Source organism: Plasmodium vivax, chromosome 5 (genome assembly GCF_000002415.2).
Source record: "Plasmodium vivax chromosome 5, whole genome shotgun sequence".
In the NCBI taxonomy this organism is placed as follows: domain Eukaryota; phylum Apicomplexa; class Aconoidasida; order Haemosporida; family Plasmodiidae; genus Plasmodium; species Plasmodium vivax.
Genome location: NC_009910.1, coordinates 1,268,682 through 1,281,561, shown reverse-complemented (window position 1 = coordinate 1,281,561; position 12,880 = coordinate 1,268,682). Strand labels below are relative to the sequence as shown.

Genomic DNA, 12,880 nt, shown 5'->3' with positions numbered 1-12,880 from the left:
AATTGGTAAAAATGGTGAGCAACACATATGCGTGAAATAGTTCGTCACATGGGTCCACCCATCGTATGACTAAAGCATGTGACGTACACATAACCTCCTCTCCTTTAATTACATCAGTTTTTTCCCCTTTTTACTTTATTTTTACTCATCAAATAGCTAGCCGTTTAATTTTTACATTTTAAAAAAAAAAAAAAAAAAGCTATCTGTTTATACGTTATACACAGGTTAGCTAGCTAATTTTATTTATCGTTTTTTTTTTTTTTTTTTTTTTTTTCCTTTTTTTTGTTCCACTGCATGGAAAAGAAGCAGAATTACAAACATTGTAAAAACAGTTCAACGGAATGGCAGAACTATCATTGTGTTCGCACCCCCATGTGTTGCCCTTCTTTTACTACCGCATAAAATGGGGGCTACATGCCGCAAAATATTTTTTAATTCTCTCCGTTTTTAAAGAAAGAGCCACTTTTGCAAACATCCGTACAAAGGAGGCATCACACCTGTGCGTGTTTCTCTATACATGATGGTGCGAACAGATCAGAAACGGATTTATCTGTCTGACGTAGCTCTGCTCGGTGATGCCCTCAAAGGAGCATATAACATATGGCTAACAAAAATGAGCAGTGCAATGTATGTGCGGGGCCTGTTCGCCTCCTTTTTTCCACCTCAATATGATACTTATTTTTACAAAGGCAAAAAAAAATATATTTCGACGTAATCATCACATTGATTAAAATAATCACGAATGGGTAACTTTGCACCAATTTGTTTAAGTAAAATGAGAAAATGTGAACATTTTAATGACCAACCTTTTTGCAAATAAGTAAAACATGCTTAAGTGAAGAGGTCTTCTCCCCTTCGCTAGGGATTCAACGCAAAACGGAAATTATAAAAACGGATTTAAAAAAAAACAAACATACAAACAAACACACGCAATGTACTGCTTAGCAAAAAAATAGAACACACATAGAGCGGTATCTTTTAATTTAAGAGTACTCCTTTTTGCTACCTTTCATTTTTTACCCATTTGCCTCGTTTAAGTAACGAACGAACACGTCATGTCAATTCTTCCCTTCAGCCTCGATTTAATTCAGCATATAATTTAGGCAACCCCGTGGGATTGGGCCATACATAATTCTATTTTTTATTTGATCGTTCCGTACGTACCCCTTTTATTGAAAAAACTACTGTTTTTTCTTTTTTTCTTTTTCTTTTTTTCTTTTTTTTTTTTTTTTTTGCTGACTTCCAATGTCACTTTTCTTCGTAGCAATGTAAATATCGATAAAAAAGATAAAACTTTTAAAATTATATATTTTTTTAATATGTACCTTAAAGTAAAAAAAAATTAACATTTGAACTGTGGCCGAGTTTTATTCCATTCCATCCTAGCGTACGAATTAATTATATTTTGCGTCTCAGAAGAATATGGTATTTTTTTTATCATTTTAAATAAGACGATTAATAAAACACAAAATAATATATATAACATATGGGTAGATAAATAAATAATGATGATATCCGCACGCTGCTTAGGCCTGATTTACTACCCCGCCAGCGTGCATAAAATAACGGCAACAAATTATTAGGCCACAAACGGATATGCCTACCTATATTTTGTACCCTTTTTCTTTGCATACGGGTTATAACGCGGCATAGTATGCATATTTATATCTTCACATACGTACGAAAGTATGCTTCTATCATTCTAAATTATAAATTATATATCCTAAATCATAAAATATAAATTCTATGTGATGAGGCCCTTTTTTCTTAAGTACTCCGCTCCGGTCGAACTTCAAATCTTTTCTCCTTTTAGCGAAGCGACAAAAAAATAAACGCAACAAAAAAATAAATATATCAATCAGTTGACCACGGTGTTATTTTTTCGCGATTTTATTTTATATTATTTATTATTATTTCTTGTATCTACCTGGATCGGTATCATCCCGTTTTTTATTCACTGTTATTGCCTCGTAGAAGAATACAAAAATTGGATAAATAAATTATGCGCATATCATTTTTTACCGACTCGCGTCATTTTTTTAAAAAAATTTTTTTTTTTTTTTTTCATTTCTACTTCAGTTCATGTTTATATTTATATTGACACTCGCATGAGAGAACCATTTTAGAAAAATAAAACATTTAGATGTAGATTGATTCTTCAGAAAATGCATTTTTTAGAATAACAAGAATTTCATTCCAGTTGAACTCTTCTTCTTTATTTTACGTTTCCTTGCCGTAGTTTTTTGATTTTTTTTTTTTTTTTTAAAATATAGGAAAATAGCAATTTTTTCTAGTTCTCTTTTATTTTTTTCATACATCTCATAAGAGAGAAGTCTTTAGAGGCACCGCCGTTCTTAATCGATTATTTTTCTTTCCCCCCCTACCTTAAGTAAGAAATTTAAAAATAAGTGCCCAATAAGATAGATGCAACGGGGCGATATGGAAATGTATTCCTTTCGAATACGCGTATAGAATTGTTTCTAATTCGGAGCAGTTATTCTGCTTTTCCAAACCGCTCACTTCGCCCATTTTGCCCCCCTCGCTAACCCCCTTCAGTTAACCAAACTAACTCGCCAAGAATAGCCACCATGGAAGCAGCTAGAGGTGTCAGCGGCCTCGTGCCAAGTTCCAACTCTCTCCAAGAGATAACCTTAAGGTACAAAGATAAACTCCTAAATATGGATAAGGAGCAGATGATCCTAACTTTGGGTGTCACCATGATTGCCATCACATCCGCCGTTGCCTTTGGCGTTCTTGCCACGGTAAGATAAAAAAAAAAACAAAAAAAAGAAAAATGTACATATACATATACATGTGCATGTACATGTGCAAGGGGGGATAGCAGCACTCCTCTGTACTCCCCCCCCTGTGAGTGTTAACCCGCCCGCATGCCCGGTTAGCTATATATGCCCACGCATCTCCGCATATGTGCCCGTGTACACCACACGTCCGTCCATTTCTTCCCCCTCTCCCCCCCGGTGCCAGCATGGAGATATCAATGACTTCCTAGGAGTCGAATCCGATGAGGAAAGCGAAAAAAAAAAAGAAATCGTAGAAAAATCTGAAGAGTGGAAAAGAAAAGAATGGAGCAACTGGCTGAAAAAATTGGAACAAGACTGGAAAGTATTCAACGAAAAGCTACAAAATGAAAAAAAAACTTTTTTAGAAGAAAAAGAAGAAGATTGGAACACATGGATAAAATCAGTAGAAAAAAAATGGACCCACTTTAACCCTAACATGGATAAAGAATTCCACACCAATATGATGAGGAGGTCTATAAATTGGACCGAGTCTCAGTGGAGAGAATGGATCCAAACTGAGGGAAGACTCTACCTCGATATCGAATGGAAGAAATGGTTTTTCGAAAACCAATCTCGTTTAGACGAATTAATTGTAAAAAAATGGATTCAGTGGAAAAAAGACAAAATCATCAACTGGTTAATGTCTGATTGGAAACGAGCGGAACAAGAACACTGGGAAGAATTTGAAGAAAAGTCATGGTCCTCCAAATTCTTTCAAATTTTCGAAAAAAGAAATTATGAAGACTTTAAAGATAGAGTTAGTGACGAATGGGAAGATTGGTTTGAATGGGTAAAAAGAAAAGATAACATTTTTATTACCAACGTTCTAGACCAATGGATAAAATGGAAAGAGGAAAAGAACCTTCTCTACAACAACTGGGCGGATGCCTTTGTCACCAATTGGATAAACAAGAAACAGTGGGTCGTCTGGGTAAATGAGAGAAGAAACTTGGCCGCAAAGGCGAAAGCTGCATTAAATAAAAAAAAATAATCACACAAAAAAAAAGAAAAAGCGCTCAAAATGAATAATGTGCGCACTACGCCCTTTTTTGTTCTGCCGAATGGACACCTTACCCGCTGCGCGACGGGTCACCGATAACTGAGAAGGCTAAAATGGAAGAAGTAGAAGGAGAAGAAGAAAAAGAAAAAAATAACACTTATAAGGAGGAATTACCCTTTTTTTCCACGGATGCCCATTTGCTCACTCCGAATTAGGCCACATGCTCCATTACTGGGAAGTGCATTTTTATCCAGCGTTAGATCAGCCCCGACGAGATGACACCACTGGGGGGATACGTTCCGGAACGGGACTGCAGCGATTCGCTCAAAGATTGAAAAGGCAGCAAGGAAAAGTAACAGCAATGGTAACAGCAACAGTAACAGCAATAGTAACAGCAATAGTAACAGCAATTGAAATGGTAGTACCCCCAGAGGGAAGACACACACTGATATGCCGCCAGCGCAGCCAACGCAGCAACGCAACAACCCAGCCAAACTCTTAGCGCTGTTACAAATACGGCTCAACGCGCCGAATTAACCATGCTTCCAAATCGACGTTTTTACGAATGGTTCATAGCTACATAAATATTCAAGTGCAACTTAGTATTTTTTTTTTTTTTTTGCCACTGTTTTATTGTAGCCCACCTTTTTGCGCGTGGAGAAATCGTTTTTTCTTTTTTTTTTTTTTTTAAATAATGTTCCTTCTTTGTCTGTGATTATACATATGTGTAAGCCCATGTGCGTTATCACGTACAAGTGTCAATACAAATATAATTATAAAAATGAACATAATACAAATAAATATACTATACTACCTCTTTGCATATTCCCCAGCAACATTTTCTCCCCCGCTCAAAAAAAAAAAAAAAAAACATTCCAAATATAAGTTATCGTGTATGTAGCCACTTTCGCGTTAATCATAACGCTGTTTAAGTACACGCATATTTTATGGGAATAATTTCTCACCTTTTTTTGAACTTCAAAAATGTGTGGTGGGAGACTTTATCCGAATGTTACAATAATATACGTTCGCTTTCCCTGAGCAGACAAGAAAAACTGCGCGCGCACTGCAGAGTTGCGCTTTTACGCATCATGTAGTAGCGGTGTAGCTTCATAATCAGCACGAATTAAAAATGAGGGATCGGCTTTGCCAATGGGGATTCTTTTTTTTTGTTCTGTGTCATCTGCTTGGAGAAGCGCACTATATATGGGTTAAGTTTCACGCTACAATCCTTTGATTTATCTCCTTTATGTTAAAATCGACATACACACAAATTCACCTTTGTCGTTTTTGTTACGCGTTCCTCTTTTACAGGAGTGATCATTCCCCACCCAGCAACGGAAATGCCCCCCAAATCACATTTACCTAATTTTTCTTTTTTTTATCAAAATTGGTAAATACGTACTGCACACATATATACATTTCTCCCCATTGCGATTACAAAACCTTTTTTAACACTTAAGCAACGCAGATGGGGGAAATGCCACAACGCGCTAAGCACAGCGAAGAGGAAGAAAGAGGGCAACATCCATCAGCCCCATCCCTCATGCGAAGGGGCACAACATATTGTGCTACTCTTTACCACTAATGATAACCTAACGAGCTGCACTTTTAACTTCTTATAGTGTGCCCATTTTTTCGAAATGACCCTCTCGATCATCACACACATGGCGCGTATCACTTTTTGTAGGCATCTCTCTATTCCCCCCTTTGCACATCTTTTCGGTAACGTTCCTTCAATTCTTTTCACCTTCCTAATACTTCTCCACATTTGGCCCATTTCCCCTTCACGAGAATGCATTTAAAAGAAATTCCCCCTGGTTTGTATACACTCTAAGCGAAGCAGACAATTTTTCACCAGAGAGATGCTACGCAAGGGTACATATATGCACATATATACATACGCATATACACATGTGTGCATTTCTTCTCGCAATTCTCCTGCCTTCCTTTCAGCGAGCGCGCCAACAAGCTGATCAACATTTTACGCAAAAAGGGCTTCTCTTCCCCTCAGAACAGTTCTCAAAAAATTGTAAAATGAAGAAAAAAACATATAACATAAGGGGGCAATAAATGCGGTAAATTGGTACAGCCTTCGGACAATAAAAAAAAAAATATAATATAATAAAATAAAATAAAATAAAATAAAATGGACAACTGGGTAAATACATACACATGGGGGGGAATAAACAAAAAAAAACTCTCCCGAATTAGACTAATTCTCTTCCCATAATACTTATAAGAAAAACCAAATATGAGAAAAATAAATAAAATAATGCTAAAAAAAAAGGGCCCCAATTTTAGTGCCCAATTTTGCCATCTTATAAAAGGTCATGGCATATGAAAATTTTCCGTTTCTTTTTCTCTCCCTCACTTTTAACAATTATTTTTGAGTGGAATGATGCCTAATTCGAGGTGTGCACTCAAGCGATACATGCACACATGGGGAAGTGGGTAAGTCATTTTATGCCTAAAGAATCAACGCAAAAATGCTTTTAACAATCATTTCTCTTAGTTTCATTCCTTTTATTTGAATAAATTTGTGAAAAAGAAGTGCCCTAATATAGGGCCACTAAAAAGAATACACATTATACGCCTTAATGCGCCTATCATCCAAGTTGCGAAAAAGGAATGCCAAAAGGCATAAGCAGCTACAAAAGAACCATTTTTTCTCTTTTCATCGCTCGTTAAGCCTACTCTCCTAAGTTTATTCGTAAAGATGAATTGGGGGAAGCCCTACGGGAAGGGAAAAAATAAGCCACATGAAAATTGAGCGGCCTGCCGATCAGCTGCTTTGCCAACTCGTTCGCATCAGTGAGCAATTTTTTTAAGTCACCTTTTCGGAAAATCAATCTGTTGGTTAATTGAAACGGTGACCTCGCGTGCGCCTTGCACATGTGCATTCGTTACACAGTTGCTTTGCACCCTCCTGAAAATCGCATAAAGCAGAATATATACCAGTTATACTTTTTTTTTTTTTTTTTTTTTGTTACTTGTTCTCTGCTTCCTTCCCGATCTGCCGCCCCTCCTGCTGCAACTTTCGCAGTTGGGCCGTGTGCACTTCCATGGCCCTGCGCATTGGACCTTCTTCCTAACTCGACACAAAATGGGATGCGCGGGGGGGAAAAAAAGTGGGTCACGCGGAACCAGCAGGCATTGCAAATCGTCGCAAATAATCTCAACTTGTGTGTACCCGTTTTTCCCTGAAAGCTGATATCTTTGGCGGTATCGGACTGGAAAGGGAAAATAGCAATCCGGCTACCCGCAAACGGAGCGAAACGTTCGAAGCTGGCCAACATGGAGCTAGATAAACACCAAAATGACAGCACCTCTCAAAGCAACTTCCTTTCAAAGTTAAACATACAGGGGAAGGACCACATCTTGTCGGACATTAGCGAGGACTTTTTAATGGCACTCATATACATCAGCCTCTTCATGTTCACGTGCTATATTCTGCTTTCCATGAGTTACTACCTGGTAAGGCCTAAAAATGGAGTCAATTCCCCCTCCACGGGAATCATAATTGGTGGACTGCTAAACAGGGCAATAAGTGGTGGAGCTAAAACGCTATGGGGAAAACACACCCATACGCCTTTTTCCCCACCCATACGCCTTTTTCCTCACCCACACGCCTTTTTCCCCACCCACACGCCTTTTTCTTCACCCACACGCCTTTTTCCTCACTCACACGCCTTTTTCTTCACCCCCTTTTTTTTCTCCCTTTCTTCCAGTCCGTTAATAAGAAAAAGAAGGACATGTACGACTCCATTGGAGCGGTCTACTTCGATCAAAAGCTGATAAAAAAATCGGAGGAACTAAAAAGGTACGCATGGGAAAACTGGATGGCCCGCTTAGAATTAGACTGGAAGCATTTTGACAACTCTATTAAAAGTAAAAAAGAAAAATGGCTAGAAGAAAGAGTGCATTCCTGGGAAGAATGGCTCAAACAAATTGAAGACAAGTGGGAGCATTACAATGCTCATATGGATATGTCCTATAAATTTTATATTTTCAAAATATCATCTGCATGGAATCAATCCCACTGGGAACAGTGGGCGAAGGCAGAGTTAAAATACTTTATCGATAGAGAATGGCACAACTGGGTCTACCAAAATGAACAGCATTTAAATAATTGGATTACGAATGAATGGTCTGAATGGAAGAACCACATAATTGCCGCTTGGTTAACCAAAAATTGGAAACTCAGTGAAAACGCATACTGGGAAAAAATGGCAAAGAAAAAGTGGGTCAAGTCTCTATTCAGAGTGGTCCGAAAAAACTGGCTCAAATGGAAGGAGCGAATTGATAGGGAATTCCAGCAGTGGGATGAATGGGTCGTTGGAAAGCAACATTTATACACGAACAATCACGAATGGGATGCGTGGGTTAAATGGAAGACAGACAAATACGCCTTGGTCAAAGAGGTGAGGAAATCCTTTGTCACAAAGTGGGTCACGGAGAAGCAGTGGAGGGCCTGGGTTGAGGAAAGGCACAATTTGATTCAGCAAGAAAAGTATCGAATGGGCATTTGGGGAGACCCGCAGATGGGGAGGACGGTGCCTACCTGGGGGGGTGGGCCGTCAACCGTCTAACCATCGCTACTGACACACGTTGTCATGACTACGTTGCTTCTCTCACTTTACTTCTCTCACTTCTCGCAATTCGCCTCTCCCCTTTTTGGTCACTCCCCAGCTAACTGCATTTCCCCCCAAGGGTTCTTCAAAATAGCGGAGAAACGCAAAAAGCGAAAAGGCTGTCAAATTTCCCGCTGACAATAACCCGGATGGTTATCCTAACGGTGACGCTGCCGAGCGTGGGCACATGCAGGGAGAGTAGCCACCTCTTTGGAATGCCCCAAACGGGTTAACCTCACAAGAAACGTTTCAAAGATATGCCCTCCACTCCTCATGCACGCACAAGGCCCCATCAAAAATGAGCACATTACAAACACTCGCTGTGCAACATGCAGCGTGCAAACATGGCCAGCGGTACGGAACCAGCTTCACTAACTAATTAATTCCCTACCGACATGACGTTTTCACAAAATTGATGGGACGCTCCTCCTCTTTAGTGAACACATCCGTGTGTTGTATCCCAAAATGTTTGTAAAAAAGTATTTGCCAAAATCGCCTTCTAAACAGCACCTCATCTGTCTGAATGTGCATCTTGAAAGCACGCGCCCATTGCATTTGCCCACCCGCACAGACGTACAACATACGCACGTGTGTGCCGCTCTGCTCCCCCTCATTTTTTTGTTGTAAATTTAAAATATATTTTTTTTTTTTTTTTTGTCTCAAATTAAGTACACATATGATATGGATAAAGTTGACTCCCCCATCTCCCCCCCCTAAATTTTCCCTTTTTACTAAAATTAACTGGCCATTACAAATTGCCATGTCAATTATTTTTCTACATTTGGGGGCATTCCTCTATGGACATACCCAAGGCAAACATGTCGAGTGCCTATACGCAGCTGCGCCGTTAAACGTCTAGGGGAGGGTCTCCCCCAATTAGTCTATCTCATTCGGAATGGAAAAATGTTTGTATTTTTTTTTTTTTTTTTGGAAAACGTACGAATTGGAAGAGAAAATATTTGTATATATTTTTTCCCCTCCCGATGGGTGAAAATAATTCTTTGGAAAAGGAACCTGGGAAGGACTCTTGCGTATGGTGAGCAGCCCATTCTGCAAATTTTCGATTCATCAAAAAGGTTATGATAAAACATAGCAGGATAGAACAAAAAGAATTACTTTTTTGCGTAGGCTCAACAAAAAATTTTCCTTTTTATTACTAGCCTATCCTGTCATGGCGGTTCCCAATTTTGAAGCGCATCAAATGCAAATATTTTACCTCTAAACAGTTCACCACATACCTTTTCATGGTTGGCCTTTTTTTCTTTAAATAACAGAACAGTTTGCACGAAAAAAAATTAAAAAAAGATGGTACCACCCCGCACAAAGGATTAGCTACCAAATGGGTGCCACAGAAAAGATGTCTTCCGCCCATTTAGGTACAAAACGGTGCCACCCACCGATGTGTATTCATCAGATGAGTTGATAAATATGCCTCGGGAAGAACCTGCCTAACGATTCAAATGGGGTCTATTCTAGATGTTCAAATGGCGACTAAACTGTGGCCCCGCGTAATGCTCCAAAGAAGGCGCTTAAACGGGTTCATAGGAAATGCAGTATGCAATGTTTATAATTCCTTCTGCGGGGCGTTCGCCCGTTTGTTCTTTTATATATTTATTTTTTATTAATTTTTTACATATTTATTATTTATTTTATTTTATTTTTTATTTATTATTTTTTTTTTTTAACCTCCGCGAATCGCTGCTACTAAAACGAGGGAACCACTTCAACCAAAGCAGATAACGCAACAAAAAACTTCAAAAACTCTCATCTGTATGCGCGAGGCCCATTTCGCAGAAGGGAGGTATTCCCCTGGGAGGGTATTCTTCCTTCTTCTCACCGCGCCGGCCCTTTTTAGGCTAAAATAAATAGGCACCTGAAAATAATTACTGCAGTGCCGTATTTTGCAAAAAAATATTTTTAAACCGGCGCATGACATCTGCAGGCACGACCTATACTCTTCTATTCTTCTAATTCTAATTATCATTCTAATTATCATTCTAATTACAATTCTGATTATGCTCCCAATTATGCTTCTTTTTTTTTTTTTATTGTAATCCCTTTTAGCCTAATTTTTTTTGCGTGATGCGATTAGCCGTACATTTATCCACTACCTTTTTTTACCTTCTCTCATTTGTCAAAAATTGAGGAAAAAAACAGGCCGCGCGTTTGTGCTCATAAGAAGAAAATTGTTATTTTATTTTTTTATATCAAATTTTTTTATAATCATTTTTTTAGATCCTATTTTTTTATATCCTATTTTTTTATATCATATTTTTTATATTGCATTTTTCTATATTATATTTTATTTTAGTCTATTTTATTCTATTTTATTTTGAATTTTTTTTGTGCCCAGAGCTCCCCTTGGCATCTGAACATTTTTCATTCTTCCATTTAGATGTAAAAGAAATATGGAAGTAGCTCCCGTAACAGAAGAACCCAGTTCGAATACATCCCTTTTCAACACATTTATTGAAAAGTACAAGGGTATTTTTTTAGCTCATGTTAAGAGGGAGTTCCTCATTATTGGAACAAGTTTTATAGGGCTCCTTTTAGCTAGCTACATTTTTTTAACCTACGTCAATTCGGTAAGGAAGAAAAAAAAGTGGCAGAAAAATAAAGCATAGAGTAAAGCACGTGCAGCCTTCTTTTTTATTATTATTATTATTATTATTTTTTTTTTGCGCCCATCGAATTAGCCTAAACGGGTTTACATGCGTAGAAGCGTTTGTAGCGGCGCGTATAGGGAAAATACCCCCCACGGTTGTGCCTTTTTAGGTGTCAACAGTACCGCTGCCCCCATGCCGCGTCAACCTAATCATCCTACCGTTACTTCTACACACTGAACTCTCCAACCCCCCCCTCCTCAGTCCGCCAAAAAAAAAGCCAAACAGAAAGATGAGCCCCCAAAAGAGGTAACTAACAAAGAAATGGAAGAAGAAAACACAAAAACGGATGAGTGGAAAGCAAAGGAGTGGAAAGCATGGATGGAACAATTAGACAAAGATGCAGAGATATTCACCACCTCCTTAGAACACAAAAAAGATCAATGGCTAGTTCAAAGAGAACTAGAATGGGGAGATTGGGTAAAATCCATGGAAGAAAAATGGAATCATTATAACGAAAAAATGGGTTCAGAATACTACTCCGTTATTTATAAAAATACCTCAGCATGGTCAGATGAACAGTGGGAAAATTGGATAAACACAGAAGCAAAACAATTAATGGAAATCGACTGGAGTGACTGGATTTCGGAAAGTGAATCCTATGTAGATGTCATGATGGTGAAGGAATGGATTGTTTGGAAAAATAACAAAATTATGGAGTGGATTATGAGAGACTGGAAATGTAAGGAAGACGAACAATGGGATGCTTGGGAAAAGAATAAATGGTCCAAATGGTTCTCCATAAATGAAAGGAAAAAATGGACTCAGTGGAAGGATCGACTCAGCAAGGAAACGGAAGAATGGACCGCATGGGTGGAAAACAAAGAAAAACAATACCTTGATAATGAAGACAGAAAATTAGTTGAATGGAAAAAGAACAATTACATTTTGTTTAACAAGTGGATGGAGTCCTTCATCAACAAGTGGATTAAGGAGAAGCAGTGGAAGCATTACTCCAACCAACCCACCGGTGTGGAGCCCCCAGCAGCGATGTCCCTGAGCAATTAGCCACGGGGAGTTCTTTCTGCTCCATGTTTTTACGTCTACTTTTTTTTTTTCACCTCTTTCCTTCCCTTATTTTTTTTTTCTTGTATGTGATTTTATCGTGCCATATGCCATGTGCGATATGCGATATGCGACATGCGATATGCGGCATGCCATATGCGGACACTAGCGCTGCTGTGCAACTGCGCGAATGAACAGAACCGCCGAACAACATCAACCGAAAAATTAAAAAAATTCCCAAAAAGGAATCCCCTTGTGGGATGCCAGTTGGGTGCTCTTGCTAGAAGATGGACGGCACAATGTGTGCCATGTGTACACTACTAAAAGGTGAAGCTCATATGCCATATGATAGGCTTAGGAAAAAAAAAACGCCATACTCTCAAGTACTCCCGTGTATTTTCCTCAAGGGGGTAATGTCACGAGCACAATTTAAAGGCACACCGTGGGCACTCCCCACATTTTGTATTAATGTGGGCCTTCCGCACCAGGCTGTTCCCCCATTTACAGCCGCTGATGAGAACCACCCCACATCACTATTGTTAGCAAAATGGCACTCTTATGACGACGTAAAAAATTCCTACCGTTGCGTCAACTCTTTTTTTTTTTTTTTTTTTCATTTAATCCGTTTGGTGTTAGCAAGATGGGCTTTTCCTTTCACACTTCTGTTGTGCTGCTCCAAAATGTGGTTAATAAGGGAGGCATCTCATGTGTGAGATAGCTGTTGGGCCAAGCAGACCCATGGGGGGAGGGGTGCCCAGAGGGTGTACGCCGCTCAAT

General features: G+C 38.8%; 3 protein-coding genes across 3 annotated transcripts; all 3 read left to right on the top strand.

Moving 5' to 3' along the window:
* Positions 1–2,072: 2,072 nt before the first annotated feature.
* Positions 2,073–3,894, top strand: PVX_090265 (tryptophan-rich antigen (Pv-fam-a)). Its single transcript, XM_001615095.1, has 3 exons — positions 2,073–2,389; positions 2,557–2,762; positions 2,986–3,894. The coding sequence occupies exons 2-3, from the start codon at positions 2,589–2,591 to the stop codon at positions 3,790–3,792; spliced, it is 981 nt and encodes a 326-aa protein (XP_001615145.1). The 5' UTR covers positions 2,073–2,389; positions 2,557–2,588; the 3' UTR covers positions 3,793–3,894.
* A 3,204-nt stretch (positions 3,895–7,098) lies between these two features.
* On the top strand, positions 7,099–8,393 carry PVX_090260 (tryptophan-rich antigen (Pv-fam-a); the record flags this gene model as incomplete). Its single annotated transcript, XM_001615094.1, has 2 exons — positions 7,099–7,278; positions 7,533–8,393. 2 exons carry the CDS (start codon positions 7,099–7,101, stop codon positions 8,391–8,393), a joined length of 1,041 nt encoding a protein of 346 aa, XP_001615144.1.
* A 2,246-nt stretch (positions 8,394–10,639) lies between these two features.
* Positions 10,640–12,322, top strand: PVX_090255 (tryptophan-rich antigen (Pv-fam-a)). The gene is made up of 2 exons (XM_001615093.1): positions 10,640–11,020; positions 11,303–12,322. Exons 1-2 carry the CDS (start codon positions 10,844–10,846, stop codon positions 12,104–12,106), a joined length of 981 nt encoding a protein of 326 aa, XP_001615143.1. The 5' UTR covers positions 10,640–10,843; the 3' UTR covers positions 12,107–12,322.
* The last annotated feature ends 558 nt before the right edge of the window (positions 12,323–12,880 follow it).

Coding starts and splice junctions, on each gene's coding strand:
- PVX_090255 (XM_001615093.1), top strand. CDS start 10,844: ATGGAAGTAGCTCCCGTAACAGAAGAACCCAGTTCGAATACATCCCTT. Junction 11,021..11,302: donor TTTTAACCTACGTCAATTCG/GTAAGGAAGAAA, acceptor CCCCCTCCTCAG/TCCGCCAAAAAAAAAGCCAA.
- PVX_090265 (XM_001615095.1), top strand. CDS start 2,589: ATGGAAGCAGCTAGAGGTGTCAGCGGCCTCGTGCCAAGTTCCAACTCT. Junction 2,763..2,985: donor CCTTTGGCGTTCTTGCCACG/GTAAGATAAAAA, acceptor CCCCGGTGCCAG/CATGGAGATATCAATGACTT.